Source organism: Otolemur garnettii, unplaced genomic scaffold, assembly GCF_000181295.1.
Source record: "Otolemur garnettii isolate 467f Iridium unplaced genomic scaffold, OtoGar3 scaffold00113, whole genome shotgun sequence".
Lineage (NCBI taxonomy): Eukaryota > Metazoa > Chordata > Mammalia > Primates > Galagidae > Otolemur > Otolemur garnettii.
In genome coordinates this window covers 2,285,904-2,311,001 of record NW_003852508.1, presented here as the reverse complement: position 1 = coordinate 2,311,001, position 25,098 = coordinate 2,285,904, and the positions used below count along the sequence as shown (strand labels likewise).

General features: G+C 41.6%; 1 protein-coding gene across 4 annotated transcripts in view; it reads right to left on the bottom strand.

The window, feature by feature from the left end:
* The window catches only part of TRIM55 (tripartite motif containing 55), a 43,736-nt gene extending 19,943 nt beyond the window's left edge, over positions 1–23,793 (bottom strand). For 3 of the 4 annotated variants that reach the window (XM_003797237.3, XM_003797235.3, XM_003797236.2), the window contains exons 1-8: positions 23,251–23,793; positions 22,543–22,715; positions 18,806–18,971; positions 16,736–16,831; positions 3,340–3,573; positions 2,976–2,998; positions 2,749–2,873; positions 1,239–1,486 (exon numbers count right to left, since the gene is read on the bottom strand). In XM_003797237.3, the coding sequence (XP_003797285.1) occupies positions 1,239–1,486; positions 2,749–2,873; positions 2,976–2,998; positions 3,340–3,573; positions 16,736–16,831; positions 18,806–18,971; positions 22,543–22,715; positions 23,251–23,418 (1,233 nt within the window). In that variant the 5' untranslated portion in view covers positions 23,419–23,793. The remainder of the gene's footprint in view (positions 1–1,238; positions 1,487–2,748; positions 2,874–2,975; positions 2,999–3,339; positions 3,574–16,735; positions 16,832–18,805; positions 18,972–22,542; positions 22,716–23,250) is intronic. The other variant, XM_012809811.2, reaches the window with a different exon arrangement.
* Between the last annotated feature and the right edge of the window lie 1,305 nt (positions 23,794–25,098).

Genomic DNA, 25,098 nt, shown 5'->3' with positions numbered 1-25,098 from the left:
GATTTTAGTTCCTTCAGCTTTGAACCCTGAGCTCTCTGTCTGCAGGGCCTGACTTAGTGCCTGTTTTACTTTATCCCACCCTCGGGAAGTGCTGAGGGTAGAGCTGACAGCTGTGGCCCTGGGTCTGGCCTCTGGATATGTCTTTCACTGGGTGGCAGCTTCAAGTCAAAGTTGCTTATGAAATAGAAAACCTGGGAGCAAAGCCCAAGTACTGACCAGAATTAATTTGTGGGCATTTTGTGTGGGTCCCCCAAATTAATCTCACTGATCAAATCCCACCCTCATTTAGCTACTATACCTCTTTCAATTTCAGTGCAATGGGTATTCCCAGAATTTCAAGATTCTAAGAACTATAACTATAAATAGCATGTTAGCCTGGTTTCCTGTGGAAACAGAGCATAGAAATACAATTCCATCTCTGAGTCTCCCCTCTGGATTTTTGGTTCTGTAGATGGTTTCAATCCACTCTGAAAGCAGGCACAAAACCAGGGTTTCTCTTTGCTGAGTCTGCATTGCCCACAAATACAATAGGTGGAGATCCTGCCTGCCGAAGTGTCACAGAGTTAGCATGAAGGCTCGAGAACTGGACAGTGACATCTAACAGCATAAAGTCAAGCTGGGTTGAGCTGATTTCCTGATATGTTTTTAACAATTCTGTCAACACACAACCTCATCAAATACATAGAAAACCAGGCTTCATTGCTTGTTGTATTTCAGGGTCGGCAAAAGGGACATAAGCCAGGGTAATGGCTCTCCTTCTTCTACTGTCTATACAAAATCTAAAGTTCTAAACATCTAGTCACTTCTATTTCTGACACTGTATCCTGTGCCATCTCTCACCTTACACCCCATATTTGTATTCACTAAGTAACAAAGAGCAGAGAATCCTCATGGTGCTGGCTCTCTGTGAATTAACATGTTAAACCCACACACACACTCACATATGCACACACAAATTTCCAGACTACGATTGCCTCAGATTTGAGAGTACGATTGATGGGAAAATTGTACTGCGGTCAATTAAGTCTTGTCAACCAGATAGAACAACAATAAACTTCCTGAATCACCTGGAAGACCTTTCTCCTTGACATTGTGACTGATCTGAACTCTTTTGTCTGCCCCACACACATGTCTAACATATAGTTACCTTTTTCTTAAGGTAAAACAAATACATTCTTTAGGTCGTTCAGCAAGGCGTACACCCATGTGTCCTGTAGGAAGGACTCGGGATTGGTTACCTGCGTCACTGGGGCGTCTGCAGCAGGTGGCAGGGCTGGAGGTGGCTCTGGAGAGGAAGCTGGAAGTGCCCCCGTGGCAGCCTGCAGCTCCGAGGACAGCTGAGAGGGCTCCAAGGCTCTCCCCAGACTTGCATCTTCTCCTGGAGCCACTGTTGGACCATTCTCTACCTCTTCCACTTCTACTTCCCCTTCCTCCTCTCCTTCTTCTCTTTCTCCTTCTCCTCCTTCTTCTTCTTCCTCTTCCTCTTCTGGTAAGGTAAGGCATCATTTAAATGGTAGAACTACCAGCACAGTCATGGAAACAGTTAACGGCCAGCTTAAGGTCAGGCTAGGGCAGTCCCTCCCAACAGACCCTGTACAATGGTCCGTGCGTGTTGTGCTGGGGCTTTGCGCTGCTAGTGAAGGGTGGACAGAACAAGAGACTGTCCCCGTCCTCCCACTCTCCTTCTCAGGACAAAGTCTTCCCCCCACAGAGCACCATCTACCTCACCCCCTCACACACAAAGCTTGATCACATTTTCAGCCTGCCACATCTGTAAGCACTGGGACGGCTGTGACTGCCACTTAGTTATCTCTGTCAAATTAAATGGAAAGGCAACTCTTCCATAACTCAGGAAACATACAACTCTGGTCCCATTTTAATTTCTTCCTTCCTTTGTACAGTGAAGACTAAGCTTTGCCACAATTAATGCCCTGACTCTTTCCCAAACCCACAGATCTTAATATTCTCTCAGGCAACATTAAGGTTAAATATATTAAGTAAGTAATACTTTAAAAAAAAATCCATCCCAAAGATTTACCCCTAAAACAACATCAGTGAACATTTGGCACAGCCTCTCTGCGTTATTTATGGTCTAGCTGAGCGGTGTGTTCACCTAGATGGGCTAGGATAAGTTGAGGTGAACCAAGTTTTGCCTAGCTCCAAGATTATTTTCCTCTTTTCAATTACTTCATCAGGATAAATTTCCAGAACTGGGATTTCTGGGCCAAAGGGTAGGAATGCTTTTCTAGCCCGTGGACTACATGTGGTCACATAGACCCAGCTTTATTTCCAGACTGTGACTTACTCTTGACTTGTGTTATTCCTGTCTTCTAAAGTTTGCTTAAGTGGATGTGCTATAATATCTAGCCTAGATGTCATCTGTGTTTTATTTTTATCTCATCCTTAACCTTGCTCCTGACCACACATTATATCATAGTAACTAACAGTTTGTGGAAGGCTGAGGTTGAGATGTATCATCATCACCATCAATTAAGTGTTTGACTACCCAGAGTCAAATGCCCGATAATGGCATCCAAACAGGCACTATAATATGCAAAACTAAACACATGCTGTCAACACATTACATAATCCTATTATGAAACAGAGCTTCACATTGGATTAAGATTCTTGTAAAGTTGTCGACATCAATTCCGGAGGTGATTCTGAATCCCCCCTTTTCCTCCCACCTCACTCTTTTACAGCTCTCACACACCTGCAACTTTGGCCAAATGGTCAAGAATAACAAACCTCTGTAAAAATCAATTTCACGTATTATTTTTTCTTCTCTATTGAGGTTGACTGTGAAGTGGTTCATGTTCTCATAGCCATGTTCTATTTTCTCCATCTGAAATGCCTTTGATGCTTCAGAGATTCTGCAACAAAGACAAGTTGCCACTTTTGGTCACTATTTAAAATTCAAGAGCCTTGGGTAAAAGTGAAAATATGCATTTTTCCATAAAATAAAAATGACTTACTTTTGTAACAGGGTTTTGGCATTCTGTGAAAGCAAAAAAAATAGGCTTACTTAAATTCTCTGCATCGAAGACGGTGGTGAGGCAATCATTTCTTTTGCTGACTCTGAGAATCTCATAGCTTAGTTTCTAAGTTTTCTAACACAAATAACCGCTGTTTTATATCTGAACCCTCTTACATTTATGCCATGCCAGAAATATTTATTGAATTGTTAAAATAGATGGAGATACAAGTGCATAGGAGGTTTATGTTTTAGTTGGCAAAATAGATTTTAAATAATGAAATGTATATAAAATAATGAGGATGTGATAAATAATTTTCCACCTACCTTTTGGGTTGTTTCCTTGGTGCCAGAAAGAGACCTACCTGCAGAAACACCGCCATTTCTGGTTCATCCATGAATTGGATTCCTGACTCCACCAACTTCGTCACATTCTCCAAATGATCAGAATACTTCTTGATAAGAGCACGGACATGTTCCAGTTTCTCCTCCTGTGTTCGTGTGATGACTTGGGTCATTTCATTCTTCCTCTCCTCCAGAATGCCATATAGGTAATCAAACTTCTCACACAGCTCCTGCTTCTGTTTTCTGCAACATTCCTGTCAGTTGGATTGGCGAATGTTAGAAAGCATTCGGAAGAAAGTCTATTTGGAGAAATCACCCAGACATTTTGGGAGAGAAGAACATTTACTTTTCGTAGGATATTCATTTTCTTTTCCCTTAAGCTGTTACTCTAACTATGGTTATCCACTGTGCTGGTGCTTTGAAAATCCCAGTTTTTAAGAAAGCTGATAGCCAGGCGATCCAAAAATCAATCAAATTGGCTAAATGGATCAATGACTTTGCGATTGTCTACATAAATGGAGAATTTCATAAAAATGAGGACAGATTTTCTTTTATATTGTATTTGGATCATATAGGTTATAGGTTGCATTTTACTTTGGAGAGTGTGTGTGTAAGGAAAACACACTTTACTTTCTGGAATGTGCCTCCAGTCTCTCCTCCACCTGCACCAATACTATCCTCGTTTCAGCCCTTCCATGTAGATTCCATAGTTTCCCAAGGACCTCTGACTCTGAATCTTGGATTACCCTCCAAGCCAACTCACGTACTGCAATCAAATTAATTTTCTTGGAGTACAGTCCTAATCATGTTCTTTCTGTTATGACTCCCCACTACACAAAAAGTAACATTTAAACTTCGAAGGGGGCCTTCAAGACCCTCCATGATCTAGCTCCAGCCTTCCTTCCTAACATTCTACTTACTCTCCACTGCAAGCCCTGTATTCCAGCAAAAGTGAACCACTTGCTTCGCTCCTGCTGTTCCCCCCAGTGTACAACGTTCTCCCCCAAGTCATAGTTGCAAATTCTAAGTAATCTCAATGACTTTGCTGGACCTCCTCTTCTCCTATAAAGCTTCCCTTGATCCTCATGACTGAATGTCACCTTTTAAGCTTCTGAAATCCTGTGACAGTTATCATTTATGGCATATGCCTGTTTCCACCAGATCCTTTATTTATCCAACACTTTCTTTAAAAGGGGAAATACTGGATCTGGCCTTTGTACTTGGAGAGAACGGCTGTATTGGAAATCTGGCTTGCACCTTTGTGCTGTGTGTCTGAAGCATCTACAGGGCCACTCAGCTCCCCTTACTCTGAGCCTATGTTTAACTCATAATTAATTTTCCAGTTCACGAGCCATTGGTCTTTTTGTTTTTTTCAAGCTCTAATAAGGTTTGTGTGTGTGTCTGTGTGTGTGTGTGTGTGTAGCAGTCTCCTTGGACTTGGCCTTCTCTGGACCAGAACCTTTATAGCTGAGAGAAAGCTGTGAGCCAACAGCCCAATCCAGCTCTCCTGCCTAGTGGGGGCTTTTTAGGAACCCAGCAAATTTACCTCTTCATCTCTGTGACCTTTATCACATGTTCTCTCAATTTTCGTAAACATTGATCTCTTTGATATCATGTGTCTTGTTTTTTCATTTATGTGACTTTCTTAAATATCTAAACTAAAACCTCCTTGTAGGAGACATACAAGGGCTGACAGTTAAGTTTGCAAACTCATCCTAGAAAAAGTGCTTTTTAACTCATTGCTATCACTATAGTCACATTGCTATCACTCATTATATCACTATGGTCACCTTTGAAGTACTCCCTTGGGAAGATATGTACCAATGCCAGTGCCTAATCCACCCTTCAAAGCAATTTTGGATTCTTTTTTTTTTTTTTTTTGTAGAGACAGAGTCTCACTTTATCACCCTGAGTAGGGTGGCGTCACAGTTCACAGCAACCTCCAACTCCTGGGCTTAGGCGATTCTCTTGCCTCAGCCTCCTGAGTAGCTGGGACTACAGGCACCCACGACAACGCCCAGATTTTTTTTGTTGCAGTTTGGCTGGGGCCAGGTTCAAACCCGCCACCCTCAGTATATGGGGCCAGCACCCTACTCACTGAGCCACAGGTGCCACCCCAATTTTGGACTCTTTTTTTGAAATGGTCTTCAAAACTGTCATCTATTAACTTTAATATCCTGGATGTCATCAAAATATCTTTCTTTGAATATTTCCTTTAGGGTAAGAAGTCACTGGGGGCCAGATCAGATGTGCCGGGAGTACGTTCCAATACAGTTATTTGTTTCCTGGCTAAGAACTCCCTCACAGACAGTGCCATGTGAGTTGGTGCATTGATGTGATGAAAGGGCTATGAGTTTTTGGCAAAAAGTTTCAGTAAAGATTTTCCTAACTGACTCAGCATCTGTAGCTCAGTGGCTAGGGCACCCCACATACAATGGAGCTGGCAGGTTCGAACCCAGCCCAGGCCTGCCAAACAATGACAACTACAACCAAAAAATAGCTGGGCATTGTTGTGGGCACCTGTAGTCCCAGATACTTGGGAGGCTGAGGCAAGAGAATCAATAGCTTAAGCCCAAGAGTTTGAGGTTGCTGTGAGCTGTGATACCACAGTGCTCTAATGAGGATAACATAATGAGACTCTGTCTCAAGAAAAAAAAAAAAAGATTTTCCTAACTGTTTCTCTATTGATGTTTACTTGGTCTGCTATGCTTCTCACAGTCAGCCGATGATTTTGACACACAATTCAACATATTTTTGCAATGTTTTCATCCATTCTACTTGTTACTGGCCACCTTGGTCTCTCTTCATCAGTGATGTTTTCTCTCCCCTAGGAAAAACATTTAGTGCATTTGTACATTGCCATTTTCTTCAAGGTATTATCCACCAAAATTTGGACTAATATGTCCCTTATTTCACTCCCACTCCTGCCAAGTTTGTCAAGAAATTTAATGTTTGTTCATTGCTCTAGTTCAAGTTCTGACATTCTTGTGATGGCATACAAAATCATAAACAGCAATAATGAATGCCACTCAGCAAGTCACCATCCATCACACATCAATGCAAACACAGCTGTGAGACACAGCTATACCAAGGTTATGAAACCTTACTGAGCTGTTTATACAGTGCTGCCAATGTAAGGGCATGGTGGTAAGAACTTAATTTGTTAGACTTCATAGCATCTTGGATAGAAGATGTTCCCTGAATATCTACTGAATTGATTTTTTAAAATTATATTTCATTTCCCCCAAATTTCTCTACTATTCTCAGATTAAAGAAGGAAAAAAGAATGAACTAAACCAAATTGTTGATCAACACACTTCATAAATGCAAAATAAATACATCTCTCACTCCACTGATTCCCTTGGAACACAGTCAATTCTCACTACAGCTTCTGACCAAATTATAATGCATAAAGGAAATCCAGGGGTACAAACTATAATAACAGCTGCTGTTATTCACCCATCCACTCATCCACTTAACAAACATTTCTTAAGCATATTATTTATGTCATATGGTATTGCAAGACTCTGGGGATCTGAAAATGAATGAAACACAGTTCCTGTTCTCAAGGAGCTCATAGTTCACTACATGACAAGGGCTATGGGCCAATAATGTCATTCAATACAGAAGAGTGAATAACAGAAATATGTTAGAGATTTTCAGAAGCATGGAGATGGGACCTTGGTCCACCCCTCCACGCAGGTTGGGGGGGACTTGAAGGTGGTGTCTGAATTTGGCATTAAAGGACAAGTAGTAGAAATAATGAGTTGGGGGATGGGACAAAAATGCTTAGAGTCCTGGCAGGAGTTGTCAAAATAACAAGACAAGAATCTGCACAGCATAACAAGACGTGGCCTTTCCAGCCCTTCAGTTTGAGGTTTCGACTACTGCAACCAGGCCTGGGAACTGAAGCCTGTTAGGTAGCTTTCCAATCAAATTTTATTTCACTGCATTTCCTTCTGTTCTAAGTTTACAGGTAATCATGTGATCACTGTGTACATAAAATATGCCTCTGTGGTATTTAGAAGCTTTACGGACAACTATGAGCATACGACCTAAAACGAAGTGTGCACTTAAAACTTTAATAAAAAATATCATATTACGATGTAATACTGGTAGAATGTCTTCACAAAATCTTTCTTCTACATGATTTAATATGTGTGAGAACATTCAAGTTTATGACAGCCAAATCATTTGCCATGAGACTGATAATGAAGTTATATGTACCCTAGTGTAGTCTCTCAAGTCAAATAAAGATTAGATCACTTATTGCAGCCATACATATTTTATTTAGTGGTGTAGAATGAAATAGCTGTTTTCATTGCTATATTGTTTTCAGTTCTGAGTAATATTTTATTTCTATTCTGGTTTCTTAATGACTTGTACTATGTAAAATTTTAGGAAAATTGCTATTATTTTAATAAGAACTCTTATTTGCTTATACTTTATAGTGTTGGAAATGCTACCCCATGCATGGTCTATGTGTGATTACAATTATTATATCACTACAAACTTCATAAAGCATTCATAATATTACCTGGACATAGTAGGTACCGTATCAGTGTTTATTAAATTTAGGTCCCAATTCCTTCATTTGAACTACTCAGTTGTGAAATTTTGAAGTTGCATGGACTATTAGACTCTCAATTAATCACTCAGTCATGTGGAAACTGCAATCCAGCAGAGCTGTCACTTTCCCAAGGCCATTCTATCATTTAATATTGATGTCTGGCTTAGAATGGAGGACTTTGAACTCCCAGCTCATTGCTATTCTCTCCACTGGGCCCCTACTCATAAGTAACCTGAAAAAAATTTATATGAAGTGCTTTTAAATTGAATACATGCCTTGTAACAAATTTACTATGTTGAAAATAGACTTTTTACACTTGATCTTAGCCAAAAGGCCAAGAAGCGATGAAAATAGACTTTTTAAAGGCAAGAAACCTCAAATTGTTTCAGAATTATATTAATTAGTTCCTTCCTTCAACGAAATCCACTAAATACTTACTATGTAACAGGATTATAACATTGACAAACCTGCCATGATTTTTCATTGTTTGAGAGAATGATAAACATAAAATTATCATAAAAATGGTAATATAAAAGGTAACATTTTTATATTTTCTAATTCTTAACAGAAAAATTTCTCTTGTTTAATTTACTTTTAATATAATTCTATGTACAATGCAGCAAGAGTTAGACAAATCTGTTTCTGAAATGGAAAAAACACATGGTTCTCCCTTGGAAATTTATGCAACTGGGACTTACCAACTTTTAAAAAATTAACTTAGGATGTTTAGGTGAACCTAATGTCAAATTCAAATGTGAAATGCTCCATGAAATTGAAAATCTATTTTTTCATACTCTCTGAGGTGAATCCAACACAAGAGAGATCAATTTAGTTGCTCTTCAATCTTTCTTGGGTTCAAGACCATCACAGAGCTGTGAAGGTCAGAGAGTAACAAACGTCTCTGTATCAGTTTGCCCAGCAAGCTGACTGGGGAGCAAGTAGAAAAAAGTTTGCCCTGCAAGCTGACTGGGGAGCAGGTGGAAAAAAAAGTTCTCCTAGCTACTCTGAATTTCAGTACCTACTGTGCCTTTGTAAATTCAAGCCTGCAACACTTTCAGCAGAATGGAAAAAAGTGTGAAAATATCTGCTGATAACACACTTTAAAGGACAGTTGTTACCTGCAAAAGCATGATAGCAACCACCTTCATCTCTTCCCACAAAACCTTCCTAAGCTCAAAGATTTCTCCATGCTTTTAGCATACTTTTTCATTTATTTGACTAAAAAGGTATGCATCTTTAAGCCTAATTCCAGGGGTGTAAACCTGCTCTCCTCTCTTCCCCTATTTCTCTGAATAGGAATTGAATCAAAATATATACTTTTTGAAATTTCAAGTTTATCTTTTCAAACATTCTCCTTTTTCTTCCTTTTGATGTCTGTGGTTCCCACGTCCTCTGTGCATGCCTGTGGCACCTGCATGACTGTGCTTAGCGAGTGAAGTCACCTCCATCATAAATGCACCATATATTGGTCACCAAGCATATTCTCATGCAAAGCCTCTGGCTACAGCATAACCTTTCTCCTGGGTCTGTCATGACAGCTATATTTATTGGTCTCTTAGGACCAAATCAAATTGTCTGTAATAATTTAGTGAAAATAAAGTTCATCTCATTTCTAAAGAGAACCCAGTACATTTGCAATATGCCAAAAGGGGCGATTTTATAAAGTGAAGATTCTCCGGCCCATATCACAACGGTGAGATGATGATTGGTGGAATATTTGTTTCTAACCAATACCAAAGTATCTGGATGAAAGAAAGAAATCAAGTTGTCATGTGGCTGTCTCCCTAGAAGTTAGTAGGGACTTTAAACTTTTATCTAAAGCTATCATTTAACTGTTGCCTTTATAGCAATGGTAAAATTGGCAGACTCCAATTTTTAGCCACCTTGATATTTTAGTAGTAATAAGAAAAACAAGATATGCAGCTATAAATTGAAGCTTTGGCGGGGGGTGGGGGGGAATGACCATAAATTTACTAAAAGAATAACTGGCCTGTCACGGCCAAGTACCATCATACCTCCATTTTTAATGACTAGGTTTTGATGGATTCATTTTTCTCCCAGACCCTTATTAGTCTCTGAAATGATCTTGCTATTCAATCTGTTTATTATATAACTCCTCTGCTAGAATAAAACCTTTTTTATGTTTAGTTCATTACTGTTCCCCCAACATTATGTGTACAGAATATGACACTCAGTGCACTGTTGGGTAAATGAATAAACTATGACCAGAAATATCCAGACATCACTCAAACGCTTCTGTTTTGCTCTGTTCCAAAGAAGTAGGCATTTAAGTAGATACTATAAAGCCTCTGCTTCATTAAATGCTTTAACAAAAAACCCCAGCAAAATATAGCTGTACAACTTTAGGGAAACCATTTAACCTCAAGATAGTAGTTTGTTTTAATCTGTACAATGAGGGATTGGATTGAATAATTGCTAAGGTCCCTTCTACCTCTACAGTTCCAAGACGCTATGACTTTAGGTGAACATGGAGATATTTCAGACAGTCTTCAAGCTATGACAGGCCTCGCTCGTTCCTAGCAAGTTTCAGAGCATCATCTACAGCACAAAGACATATATGTGGTATTAGGTGCCCTAGCCCTGAAATGTCAGTGCTTGCTTGGGCATATGTTATCAGAACAACAACAGGAAAAACCTATGGCAACTATGACCACTGATCCTACCATGTAAGGAGCCTGGCTCTGTGACCAAAATAGAACTGAAGATAAGCTCTTAGTCCTGCCACTTGTCACTGAGCAACTGTGGCTCCCCCAGGCTCATTCATATCTCTGTCACATTCCTCTAACATTCGTTAAGACACACTTGTTTGGAGGCAGCTTCATTTCTATTCTAGAAATGCAGAACTTCAAAAATTTCTTTGGTAAGCCAAATAGGGTTTCTTTCCACTATTCCCCAAAAGAAGGGGGAGAAAATGTAGCCAGGACATTAATAATACTGAAGAACTGTATTAAAAGAAGTTCCTTCCAAGAAAATCAAGTCCAGCCTTTCATTCATAAAGCTCCAGTTACAGGCACTTAGAGAAATCCCTTGAGTCCAGGCTAGGATGTCCCTAGAAAAGGGAAAGATAAATTAGAAAAAACAACCCTCCTTCAGGCTCCCAGGCTGGCAACTTTGTGTAGGGCTGAGCGAACAACTTCATTCAGTGGCTGTGGGTCTCGTGCCTCCATAATTCTGGCTCTTTTCTACTATATCGTGTTGCTACTCCACATAAAAAAAATAATTATGTCTTAATTTACGGGACTTTTAATGCTTAATCTTGGGGTTCTTGACATTCATTGTTTTCGGGGATAGTCCAGATCATTTAGGATCTCCTCCAGTAAACCCTATGAGGGCTGAGGGCCAGGTGGGCTCTGATCTGTGCCCCGTCATCCAGTGGGAGCCACGTGGCAAGCTGAGCAGGTGTTTATTCCACTTGGGTCTGCTGCTCCTAGTCAGCGTGTTACCCAGGAGAGGCTGGGTCTCCCTTGGTCACTAACATTTCTAGTTACCACTAAACCTCTAAGACCATTCCTTCTCAATGTTTCCTTCTGAGATTGCTGCTCAGCCCTGTCATCACAATCAACCAGAACCCTGGCTGTCTTCTCATGACACCATTTAAAAGATGGTCCAGTGGTTCCACCAATCACATCATCAGAATTAGCATGCACTTTCCAAGATGACTCTCAGGCTGACATGAGATGACATTTACGAAGCCCCCGGCATATGCCTCTTACCCCAATTTAGTCATCCCAATAACTCTGTGCAGAAGGTATCAGCATCCGACAGGAAAGCGGAAGAAGCTGAGGAACAAGAACCCTAAGCAACTTGCCCAACATCCTGTCATAAGTGGCAGAGCTAAAATTCAAACTCTGAAGTCTATTATTTTAAGCATATGGTATACAGCCTTAAAAGCACTGCCTTAAAATGATTCTAATGCAATAGAACCTCCACAACTGACCATCTCCCTATACTGACCTCCTCCTGAAGCTGACCTAATATTCATGGACCAGATATGCACCACATGTCCATGTCAGTACAGTGGGCCTAGTTCTTTATACTGACCACCTCCATGTGTGGACCAATTTGTCAAAGTCCCTTGGGTGCTCAACTTACAAAGGTTCCACTCCATATTTGTAACCGTATGGGCAATGTCTCAGAGATGAAAAAAAGCTGTTTGGGGTAAAAATTACTGTTTTGAAAATACATGGACTTTGTTCTCACTCTAAAATCATCAGAATATTTTATTCAAGTAGTGCAGATATTAGAAATGTTCAATATCAAATATTTGTTATTCAGTTTACAGCAGTTTCTTCTAGACAGTCATTCATACAAAACGAGGTTATTTCTAGGCTGGCCAGCCTGCCGTTTTGAGGGCCTGCTCCATTGGGTACCCGATGACAGGATAAGTTCCATTGGTAAGACTATAAGAGAAAGGTTATGTTTTCTAGAGAAGAAAAATAAAAGTCAAGCACATTTTTCTAGAAGCAGAGGGCTCCTGAGTGGACTTCCCCATTCCTACACCCAGCCCCCTTACCCAGTCCCTGTTCCAAAACATCTCCAGGCCTGGAAAGCAAGCGAAGCTTCAGACCATGCTGGGATCATCCAGAACAGCCTAGAAGCCCCTGCTAACCTGCAATCCAGAGCTCAAGGGATGTCTTAGGCTGAGCCACCATCAACCAGCACAGCGAAAAAATCGCAGAGCGAAAAAATCTCACAGCTCCTTTATCCACCATCAACCCACAGCACAGGATGAAAACAGCACTGCCTTTTTGACACAACTCAGACAGCCCTTTTGTGACTAATAGTCATTCTCAAAGCCTCCTTAATTATCACTGTAAATTTTCCTCAACTGCATACATTAATTTTAAAGGATAACAAGGAATCTGTGATGTGATTTTCCCAAAGCTCAGCAATGCTCCAGGGCTGGTCCTTGTCCAGGTGCTTCCCCAGGCCAGCCCTGCAAGACACTGCATGGTTAGGGACAAAATTAGACATGTGCAAGGACTGGGCACTTCTGTCAAAGGGCAGGAGGCATTGGGCCCCAGGCGGGGAGGTGAGGTAATTATGGAAGGACAGTGCCCACCCCAGGGGCTGCTCCATTTCTCATCCCTGAGGAGGCCTTTGCCAATCAGAAAAGAGAATCCTTTAACAACAGCTCCCCACCTCTTGGCTGCGAACCACTCAAGGCTTCTCAGTAAATGTTTCCAGGCAGGTGGTGAGCAAAACCAGAAAGGAAAACAACAGCCCTGGGTAGAAAAGGAGACGCAGGAGCTGTGTCCGGAATTACAGAATTCACCTACTCTGCAAGGTGGGACCGTTTCTCTCAAAACCAAAGGTCTGGATCGCTCCTTGCTTTCCTGCATTACAGGCTGGCAAGAAGTGGGGTTGTGCCCACTGATATGGACCCAGCTCGGTGGGAGATCACTTCAGCCATTACAGGTGCACAGGATGGCCATTTGGGGCCCTGTCCTCCGGGACTCTTCACCAAGAGGATATTGTATCAAACAGGAATCATAAAATTAAAGAACTCTGTGGGGATTTGAGGCAATCCCTACATCTTCAGATGAACTACTTCATTCATTCATTCTTTATTTTACTGCTTATTAAGAATTTCAGACTTAATGGAAATATGAAATACAGAAATAGATAAGGAAGGAATTGAATCACCTGTGGTCCCACTATTCACTGCCCTTAACCTTTTTTTTTTTTTTGCAGTTTTTGGCCACAGCTAGGTTTGAACCTCCACCTCCAGCATATGGGGCCTGCACCCTACTCCTTTGAGCCACAGGCGCTGCCCCCCTTAACCTTTTTGTGTTTTCCTCTCCTGGTTCCCCCCACGAATGTATAAGAGGTCGTATATGAATATGCACCGCCATGCATCACTTAACAGTGGGGATATGTCCCGACAAATGCACCATCAAGTGATTTCATTCTTATGGGAACAAAATAGTGTGTACTTACACAAAACCAGAGAGAACTCACAACATACCCAGACTGGATTCTAGCTTATTGCTCCTAGCCTGTACAGTATGTTTCTGTACTGGTGAGCAATTGTAAGACACAAGTTGTTATCTAAACATATCTAAACAGAGACAAGGTACAGTAAAGTACTGTATTATAATCTTAAGGGACTGCCCTCATATTCCTGGTCTGTTGTTGGTGCACGGTATACTCTCCGTACTGTCGCATAAGAAAGCTTACGTCCCGTACAGCATGCATACGTGTGTGCAGACACTTGCTTTGCTTTTTCAGCTTATTTCCTTAAGGTAAGATCCCAGAAGTAAAATAAACAGAAAAGGGATGGACACTTTTAAAATTCTCACCAATTTGCAGCCTCATCTTAAAAGCTCTGAAGGGAGTGATCATACACCCTCCTCTAGTAACTTGTAAACACACTTACAAAAGTGTCTCATGCTGATGAATGCAGTTATTGGTAAGAAGGGGAGAATGATCCCATGCAGAAAGTTCTTCGTGCTGTCTGCACTAATCCCTTCTGCTGAATTAACATCAAACTTGTTTCTTCTTGTCTTGTTCTCAGTGAATGAAAACAGCACTTCCTATTGTGCCCCTGACCAGTTTCTATGAAGAAAACGTATTGTCAGGTCACTCTCACCCCTTTTGTGTCTTCTGAAGCCGGCTAAACGGAGCCCGAGTCATTTACATATGCTCAAGGCCCAAATGTGACTCACAGGGCTTTTCTCCTGTGTGCATTTTGCGGTCTGTCCCAGACAGAAAGCCTCTTTCTTCCAGCAGACATCTCTGATAAGGTCCTGACATTACCTCATTCACCCATAAGCCACAAGCTCCTATTTATACACTCAAGACTCAACGTGGTACCACACAGGAGTGCTGATTCATAGCCCAATGATTGCATTGTATTTGTCCTTTACTGTAAATAAGTACAAACAAAAGTTTATATTTTCCACTTCTGAATATTTTTACCAAGAGAAAACTTTCCCTCTACAAATGGATCCCAGACTACTCATAGATATTTTCAGGAATATGAATATGAAGAAGAAAGGAAATTGATTTTAATGATGTGTAAATCTGAAATGAAATAATGATCTAATCTCTTGAAGTCATCATTTAGAAAATGGCCTTTGGTTTTTAACAGAATTTGCCTTTCTAATGATAAAGTAATACAAATAGTATTTATCAGATACTCACTATATGCCATGCACTATGGTAAGCACTTAGCTTCTGCTTGTTTACTCAGTTCCTCACAGGAACTCTATAAAGTAGGTACTAAGATTACCCTATTTTTACAAAGGAGAAAACTGAGGGACTTGCTACAAATGTCCTTGCAGCAACCTGAGTGGGTCTTAAAAACATAACATTTAGTTTAAAACAATAGTAAGAAGCAGAATGATAAATACAACACAAAGCCATTTATAAAATTAGAAGACGTACATATAAAACAAGACACATTTTTAAGAATACAGATAGAACATCAAACGTGTCAGAGTAGTTATCTATGGGGAGGAGGAGTGAGAAATGGGGATAAAAGGAAATAAGTTGTCACAAGAGAAGCCTCGCATGCAGCAATGAGAATGGTGTGCCACTGAGCAGATAGTAGACTGAGCAGGATAGTACCTCCACCTTCTGCACTGAGGTCCTCCGAAAATAACAAATGATCCCACAGCTTATAGCAGGGAGACAGTAACAGACCTCTCTGCCTCGAGAGCCAGGGACCTCGACTTGAATGCAGGTGTCTTGCACACACCCCCTCCCCGTGCCCCATGCAGCACAACTAGTCTATGAACCTTCAATTCCTTTTTTAAAATTTTTTTGTTTTTTGTTTTTTAAATTTTGCTTTTCTTTTTAAATTTTATTTTATTTTATTTTATTTTTTATGGAGACAGAGTCTCACTTTGTGTCCTTCAGTAGAGTACCATGGAATCATAGCTTACAGCAACCTCCGCCAACCCCTGGGTCCCTGGGTTTAAGTGATTCTCTAGCCTAAACCTCCCAAGTAGCTGGGATTACAGACGCCTGCCAGAATGCCCAGCAATTTTTGGTAGAGACAGGGTCTCACTCTGGCTCTCACTCTGGCCCATGCTGGTCTTGAACCTCTGAGCACAGGTGATCCACCTGCCTTGGCCTCCCACAGCTTGGGACGATAGGCATGAGCCACCATGCCCAGCTGAACCTTCAATTTCGAAAAGAGACCTGCCACATAGCTAAACCTCTTTAGGCTTCCACACTTGTCCTTCTCTAATTACAGTTTACTGGATCTTGAGGGATAAGTGGATTTGCTCTATTTCTTACATGCCAAGTTCAAACATGGGCTGCACAGCCAGCCATTCATCCATTCATCTGCCAAGTTTTTATTGAGTATTTATTGTGTGCTGGGCATTGGGCCAAGCAGAAGGCAGATAGAGATGAACAAGCTAGATTTCTGGCCTCCATGAGCTCCCAGATACTGAGCCATTCTCTAACTATACTCAGGCAGACCTCTCTCCTCCTGATGGTGCCTTTGCATGGCTACTGTTAGAGCACAGGACAATTCAAAGTTCCACCAAGCAAGTGTGTTATAATAGCAACCATGCTTATGTCCATGACTGGGAATTGATTTTTCTTGCAGCCAATCCTTGAGGTGATCAAGAAAGAATAATATATGCAGTGCCAACCCTAGTGATTATGGTAAAATCAGCCTCATTGGCTCATGTCATAACTTCTCTTTCCATACCAGTAGGTGAATCTCTCAGACACATAGTGAGAAGTAGGCCATTCTATAAGGAAAGAATGAAATGTTGGAATGGGGTGTTTAGTGTGGCACTGCAGAAGCCACAGACTCCCAGGAGCTGCAGGCTTGGCTGAGACCCACTGGGAGTCCCTTGACTTACCTCAATAATTTTACAGGTGTCTTCCAGCTCACTGATCACTCCCTGGACTCGATCATTGCTTCCTACGAGGACCGCGATGCCATTGCTGAGCTCAGACTAACAAAGAGAAAAGAAGGACACAAGATCTAGGGATTTCCTAGTCACCACTGTTTGTAGACTAGTCATAGTATTATCCTTATGTGTTCTTAATCTAGGGTCCATGAAACCCCTAAGGAGTGCTGGGGGGGGGGGGGCTTAGGAGACTTATGAACCTTCCATTATTGCAAGCAGACTTTTGTATATGAACTCATTCGTGGGGGAAGAGATTTATAGTTTTCACATTATTAATGGAGACACTGTTAAAAAAATTAAGAACAATGAATTATAGGCCATTGAGAATAGCATGTTCGTTCAAGCTAAAGAATTTTAAAGTATTGTTTAATAAGTGTAATGGAGTCCAATATATGACTTTATGAACCCAAAATAATAATTCTTCGCTTAGTGTTGCTCAAGATCAGTTTCACTTGGGCAATGTATATAGCAAATATTCATTTATTCAACATATGATTATCAAGGGCCTACTATGCTAAGTATATAATAGATACATACAGAAATACACACTAGACTAAGTCATTACAGACTCATATAAATAGAACATTCAACTGGTTCTAGGGGGAAATGTCAACTTTGAAATTTTTTTCTTTTTGCCTGAGAAGATTTGCTATTGTTCATATTTACCCTGTTTCCAATGCTGGCTTTTCAATGGGGACTTCAGAGGCCTCGGAGCTTTTCCTAACTGTGCCCCAAACTTCTTTACGATGTTGGGCAAAACATATCAATTGGGACTTTAATTATTTCACATTTAAAGAAAGAAGGTTGTGCCAAAACAGTAACTGTAAAACATTTTAAAGCTGCAGAAAATCTTCTTCAAATGGAAGTTAATATGAAATCTATAAGTAAAAATGAAACTGCTTTGGCCACCCAAGAGGTGGGAAGAACAGTCCACTGTTCTGTCCTTCTGTCCATCTCTCATAAATCTCCAGGGCTCTGAGGGAAGCAGTGTGAAACAGGTGCTACCTAACATGACTTTGGGGAGAGGAGAAGGGGGGATAAATGATTAAGCGAATTGAGAAATAAATGTTATAAATAACTTGCAAAATCCTATTTCTTCGGAAGCTGGTAGTTACTAGTTGTAACTGGTTTTGCTCAACAGTTACTAGTTGTAACTGGTTTTGCTCAACAGTTTAACTTCCAAATGTGATCCCCACTCTGATCTTCATCGTGAAACACTGACGGGCAGCAGAATGGATGATTCTAACTCATGATCTTCACTGTGAAACACTGACGGGACCCAGAATGGATGATTCTAACTCAAAGCAGCTGGGAGGTAGAGCTGATCAACTCCTCAGTGCCGGAAGCAGCCACGTCAACTGAACAGCCAACCCCACTTTCCTCTGCCCCAAATGGGTCAGCTCTGACCTGCTTGAGAACGAAACCGGGGTAGCACGGTGTGTACCGGGACACGGCCTTGGTCAGAGGGAGGGGCTGTGGCTGAGGCCCTGAGGTGACAGGAAGGCAGGTACTCGGAAGGGGCCCTTTAGCAACTGGCCTGGTTGACAGGGGTAGCGGAAGGCAACGGTTTGAAGTCGTTCTGTAGCTACACGTCACTGCAAGGCTGCCTCATTAGGAGCGGGGCAGGAAAGGCCTTGAGGAGGGCAAAAGGGACCTTTCATTGGTGAATAAAGAAAAGCAGTCCTCGACGGGAGTACAGAGCTATCTTTTCTTCCCATAATCTAAACTTCAAATAATCTTGAGCAGTTTGAGCTCAGGGTGGGTTCCCTAACACTATTCGTCTTCAGCGACCTCCAGAGGGGACAAAACAGTAACCCTCTCCTGTAGCCTTCCTGAACCTCTGCACCTCTGCCGCCCTCGGGGACGTCCGGCCAGTGGTCACGCGCAGCGCCCCTCCCCGCAGGCCCCCCAGCGCGCCCCACCGTCCTGCGGCCTTGGTTGGGGCAGCCTTCTTCCCCGGCAAGGAGCCGGGCACGCTGGCGCTCGGAAGGTGCTGCGTGGGGGCTGGGGGGCTCTTACCTTCTGCCTCTGGAACACGTGAGTGAGGGGAGCCACCTGGCAGTCCTTGTGCGCCCCGAACACCTTGCACAGAGAGCAGGTGGGCACCTCGCAGTTCAGACAGTAGATGTTGATGCGCTCCTCCTCGTGCTCCTCGCACACCGGCTGGTCCGACTTCTTTTCTGGCCTGGGAGGAGGTAGGCAGATGAAAGTCTGTGGCTCGCCTTAGAGGCAGCGCAGGGACTGGAGATGGGCCTTGCCAACTCTATTCCAGAAGACTCCCGGAGGCCCGTGTGGGTCCTCAGAGCCCACCAAATTCAGCTGACTGACGGGTTTGGCAGCAGCATGCTGGCAAATCTCTAACACCTGCTGGGGGTAGGACCCTAGGGGTATGGAGACCCTGATTTATAGCACCTGCCAGATTCCACCACGGCCGATTTTTCGAGTTATTTATGGTTTGGGGAATCCCCTAGGGAGATTCTTGAAAGTCAAACCCTGGGCCCCAGTAAGCAGTTAGGAGTGAACTCCAAGCGCTGTGTCCACACGCTCAGGAGTTTCTCAAGAGACACCTTCCCGTTAGGACCAAAGAAGGGGAAGTTGCCAAGAAGAAATCTCAAGTTTGCGCTGGCTTTGTGGAGGAGCTCTATCCCACTCCTCCAGCCTCTGACCCAGAAAACACTTTTTCTACCCGAAGGAATGAGGATTGGAGTAACTAGCAGGACCTTGAATCTTCTCATGATTGATCTGGGTGGGGGCCGGAGGTAGCTGTGTGTGAGCAGGAGGTCCAGCCTCCAGGAATTCTGATACATCCTATCTAAATAGTTTTCAGAAGGATTTGAAGAACTCAAATCCAAAAGCTTTCCTATTATTCCCAAACATATTGTTATTTAGAAGCATCTTAAATTTGGGACTAAATTTTTTTTATTGCTATAGAGATCATTATTTTTAAACTCCTGGTTTTTATGGACCATGAAATCAATTATTATGGGCTATGAAATCAATTTAGGGGGCCATGACCAGGATTGTCAAAATCAACATTAAATAGAGTAGCAAAAGTATGCATAAATGTCTACATAAATATTTATATATCCATCCATGTATGTAAATGATCATTGGATCACAATATAGAATGTACTTCCTACTGTGAAGGGTGAATAAAAATGTTTGGACACCATTGATACTGATGTAGCTGTGGTGTCAGAAAAGGTGCTGAGGTACCTCTCTGAACCACTAGGTAGAAGTCAAGTACTTGAGATTGGTTGGGCAACCTTGGGCAAAAGGTGGAGAGAAGCTCTGGATCTGATAAAGAAATTGAATGGACTTCCAGTTTCAAGACTTTGGAATCTGATTTTTACAAAAGAGATTTCCATCAGGTCTTGTAGCAATATGCTTTCCATGAAGTCTATGACCTTCTGACTTGACCATATGCTTGGAACTCAAATAAAGCAAGTGAACTCCACAGCTGAGAAAATCCTCCTCCTCTCAGATTTGTCTGTTTCCTTCCTTAGAGTGAGAGCATCCTGAGGGCAGGGCCATGATGTGCCTTCTTGTCTTGCTGATTCTCCAGTACCCAGAACAGTGCCTGTCACTGGGGGGGATGAGGGGGGCCTCAGTAAATACTTGTTAAACTAATGAGTGAGGAGATGAAAGGGAATTTGCCATACTTTTGTTCTCTGTGCTCTAACATAACATCACCCAGCTGGAGAAGGCATGGGAAAGCCAGGGCCACCAGGTACTTGGTAAAGGATGAGAAAGCCAATGGTTTTGTGGAGACTTACTGTCTCTAACCTTTCTGCAGGAGGTCAGAGTTGCCCTGTACTTCACCCTCTCCCATTTTTGCTGCTGCCTCCAATGACCAGAGTTGGGCTCTTCTCACTCTGAATATCCAAGGTTACTCCAGGGTCTTCTAATATACACCTAGGCTCAGGGTCCTGGTCTGATAAGATTGTCAGCCTTCAGACAACAACTGGGTTTATGCCCAGACATGTGGCTAAGCCCTCTGGGCAACTTGGTTTTGCTAGCAAGTCAAAATGTCTCAGAGGCAAGTCTCAAGCTCAAGAAATAACAGGATAAGAAGAATTTAAAAATCACAAAACATCCCCAGTCCACCCAACTAAGTGCTTTACTGTTGGAAATTTGGTTCATTGCTTTTATGCAATTTGCTTCCCAGCACCTGGGGACTATATTTGGCCGCTGCAACAAGCAGACTTAGTGAAGGTAAAAATGTGTCTTGTAATTTTACTAATGCTACAAATTTCAACATCTCCTCTTCTCTGGATTTCATAACAAGTATTGTTATTTTTTCACATTTCAAGTTCCCTCTGTGGCAAATAGCAAAACATAAAATTATTGCAATAAATAGAACATGTAAGAATATTTGTGATGTTGCTTAATCAGCTGGCACTTCCAGAGCAACTATTCTGTGCAAGGCACTGTACAAAGACTGAAACAGTTGTTATATAAATTCCCTTAAGAACTGCTTGGTTATTAATTGGCTGGTTATGTTTTTAAAGAGATAGTGGGTGTATTTTTATTTTAAAGTCATGAAATATAATGAGATAAGGTCTGGAAAGTGACAGCAACAACAAAGGTACTTTCCTTCTTGCTAAGAGACTTTGAAAACCAGGGGAACAGCTGGCCACAATCTCTGCAATATGCCATCAGCAATTCTTTTTCTTTCCCAAACCCATCTATATCCTGGTACTATCTAATTTAGTTTTGGATCTTAAGCAGAAACTAATAGCCATAATAATTACAATAATTATGTTAGATTTATAGAACAGCTTTCCTTCCAAGAGTGCAAGCCTCTTAAAGCCCTGCAGATGTTCCACAAATACATGTTCCCTAATAGAATCACAATGAGGCCATTTCTAGATGATCTCAATGTGCCTGCAAGCTTTGTGGACTGGACTGACCTGTACATAATTGATAAAGGGCTCTTTACACCGTGCCTTCTAGGAATAAACTTCGTCTCTAGGAAACGAATTCTATAGCCAATGTGGTTCCATGATTGAGAAGCCTTCTTTATTTTTTTTATATGAGTGGATATATATGTGTATGTATATATATATATACAGCATATCAATCAGTCCATTGGTGAAAGCTAAGAGTATATGCTGTAAATACAATCCAAGGGAATAAGGAAACATAAACTGAACTCTGGATTTTGTTGTTTTTTTTTTTTTTTCTCCCATGTCTCTGCCTAAGTTCCTAAAGGCCAGGCCTATGCTTTGATTTGCAACTTCCCATAGAGTCAGTATGGTAACAAATTATGTTAGGGGGATTTGCTTTTATTATTTCTATCCAGACAATTTTAAGGTAAAACTCTCTGAACTAGGAACTTCACTATTTTGGCTTATGCCATTTCTGTTAAGTTGTATACTAGAATTTTTCTGCTTTGTAGGATCTAGAGCTACCAAGGACCTGTGAACTGCAAAAATAACTAAAGTGTGTTTAATGCTAGTCTTTAAGGGAGGAGGGGCAGCATTATGCCTCTTTCAGCATCACCATCGGGGATCATGGATTAGAACTAATGTGTCACTTCACTCTCAAATTGGCCCAAAAGCATGGGTACCAGCTTGCTTCCCTCCTCTCATGAGCAACTCTCAGTCCCACTGGGAAGCACTGACTTGGAAAAACATTTTCCTATAAAACAATTAGACCATGACTGGCAAATAATCACTCAGTGTAGTAATTCATTAAAACTAACAAACAAACAAAGATAAGCTTAGCATGGGTTTTCACGCAGGGAGACTTACCTTGTGGACTCCTGCTTGTAGATGTCAATGATATTTTCCACGAGCAGGTTCCTCTGAAGTCCATATACCCCATGTCTGTCCAAAACCACTTCATGTCTACAAGATGGGCAGCGGAATCGGCCCCCCGAGGCCACAGTGGTGCCTCCTCTTGTGGGCAAGTACGGGTTAGAGGCCTGTTCTTGCCAAGCAAGGAAAGAGTGATTGAGTAATGCTACAGGTAGCTTTTCTGAGATTTATTTTCACTCTCTGTTACTACAAACAACATGAACCTCTACTTTAACCTTGTCATAAGATAATCCCTCAGGGCCTTTCCGTCAAGTCGTTCTGAAACACAGGGCCAAGCCTTCTCCACAGTCATCCATTGTCAGTGTAAGGTGTTTTCTAGCCAACATTTTCATAACCAAAAATTCCAGCCAGAAACTCCATATTAATGTCTTGGACAGTAATTCATTTTGAAACAGATTCAATGGTTTGAATGTTTTTTTTTTTTTTTAAACAAATGTGATTCTTAGTATTAAAATAAAACTAGATTTAGAAGTGGGGAGGATCTTGCTAGCAAAGCACAAAGAAAATCGTTGAAAGAAATTTGGTTTTCTTGAAAATGAGTGCCGCTTTATAAAGTTTTCTAAAGGCATTCACCTCAATCTTAAGCACTTGACTTGAAGAAGAGGGACTCTTTTCTACTCCCCCCATCCCAAACATACCTACCTGGAAAATATCACTGGCACATTTCCTACACAGGTTATGCTGACAAGGGAGAATGACCACAGGTTTTGTGAACATCTCTAGGCAGATGGGACAGATGAGTTGTTTCTCCAAGTTATCCATAGTCTGTTGCTCTTTGGAAAAAGACTTGTAATTCAAAGATGCGCTCATCTCCTGGCCGTCCTGAGTCCACTGCCAGGGAAAGAGTGCTCCGGATGGCTTCTGTAGGTGTTTCCTGGAAATAATTCCAAAGACTGTGTGATCAAGTGTCCTTTATGCTTCTCTCGGTGGAAGACATTGCTTCAGGCCCTGGTTCAGAGTGGGCGCTTGGAGCTGTTTTTAGCAGCCTGTGGTCACGTGACAGTGGACTGACTTGTCCATATAAGCCACTGACAGGAAGATGGATTCTGACAGGTGACAGAGAGCAGGAGTCAACATTCTTGCCCCAGGGAGGGAAGAGGGTGGGTGGGAAGGAGGATTACAAACTCCATTTAGACAGAGGTTGTGAGGAACAGGAGGTCAGAGCTGACAGTTGTCAACAACAAATGCAAATGTGTATGCCCGTGCTTCTGCAAGCACTCGGTTAGAACTTGGGGACTTCTCCAGTAAAGTGTAGAATGCAGCCCAAGAGCCATTTCTGTCTCTGGAGAGCTTAGGAATCAAGTCACTAAAAGTAGCATGCCTTTCACCTTCTTAGCGGAAACAAGCAACACATGTCATGAGAATGGGTATTCTGGCTTCACAAGGGGCCATCACCAAAAAGGCTCTCTTCATGTTAAATATTTTATCTTTGCCAGGGTTGTGGTCCAGGAAAAACTCTAATTTAAAAGCTGAATTCAAATCCTTTCATCATAAAAGTTTCCACACACAGAGAAAAATTCAGACACCAGTTAATGATCCAATGTTGAAGAAAAAAATAAGTTAAATAAGAAAACTCTAGCAGGTCTTTTTCTCTTCCACATTTCTTTCTTCCTCCTTAAACTTCTTCCTTCCCATAGCCCTGTCCCCACCCCACACATGCCCGAAAACAGAAGGAAAATTTGACAGTCTTTAAAATAGAAAAGCTAGTATTCAGTAACCTCAGTACTAATATGAAGCCAGTAGATGAATAAATACGTGCCCATTCAAGAGAAAAGCACGGTTAAATTCAAGTGGGGAGAGGAAGGAGGGTGAATAAGCTCTCACCTAACAGGCACCGGGTATGCGGCACCTCCTGGGTGAAGGGCTCAACTACAACTTGAACTTTACCTAACAAATGCAAACAACATAACCTAATTGTTTTTACCTACGTATTAATCTGGAATTTAAAAACAAGAAATCAAAAACAATTTAAATTTGTTTACAACAGTAATTAGTACTGAGGTAGAAACTGGTGCAGGAGTCGGGGAGGGTAACGTATGGCAGAGCTATTATTTCATTTTGCCACACAGCTGGGCACAGCTCCCAGGGCCATGGACAACCAAGCTGAGATTGGGAGTTCTGCTTCTGTGGCTGTTTTATCTGCCCCAGAAATACCTACATTCCTTTGCATGTGTCTTTTCTTCTAAGGCAGTTTTGAAATGACAGTTTCCCTGATCTTTTCTGATATTTTTGGTCTGCTCTGGAGTCACGAACATCTCTTTTGATATTTGCTAGGATTTCGTGAAGCAACTGTTTAATATATGTTGTATTTTAAAATGTTAAATCAGATCAAAAATGAAAAAGAAATCCATATCTGTTTATATGTGGATAATCTGCAGCTTTATTTCTCCTTGATTATAAAAACCTTGAGCAAGGAACACATTTTGGTAATCTATCCCTGGTATAAACTTAATTACCAATAAAGAGTAGGTCAGCGTGACTGGTTATGTG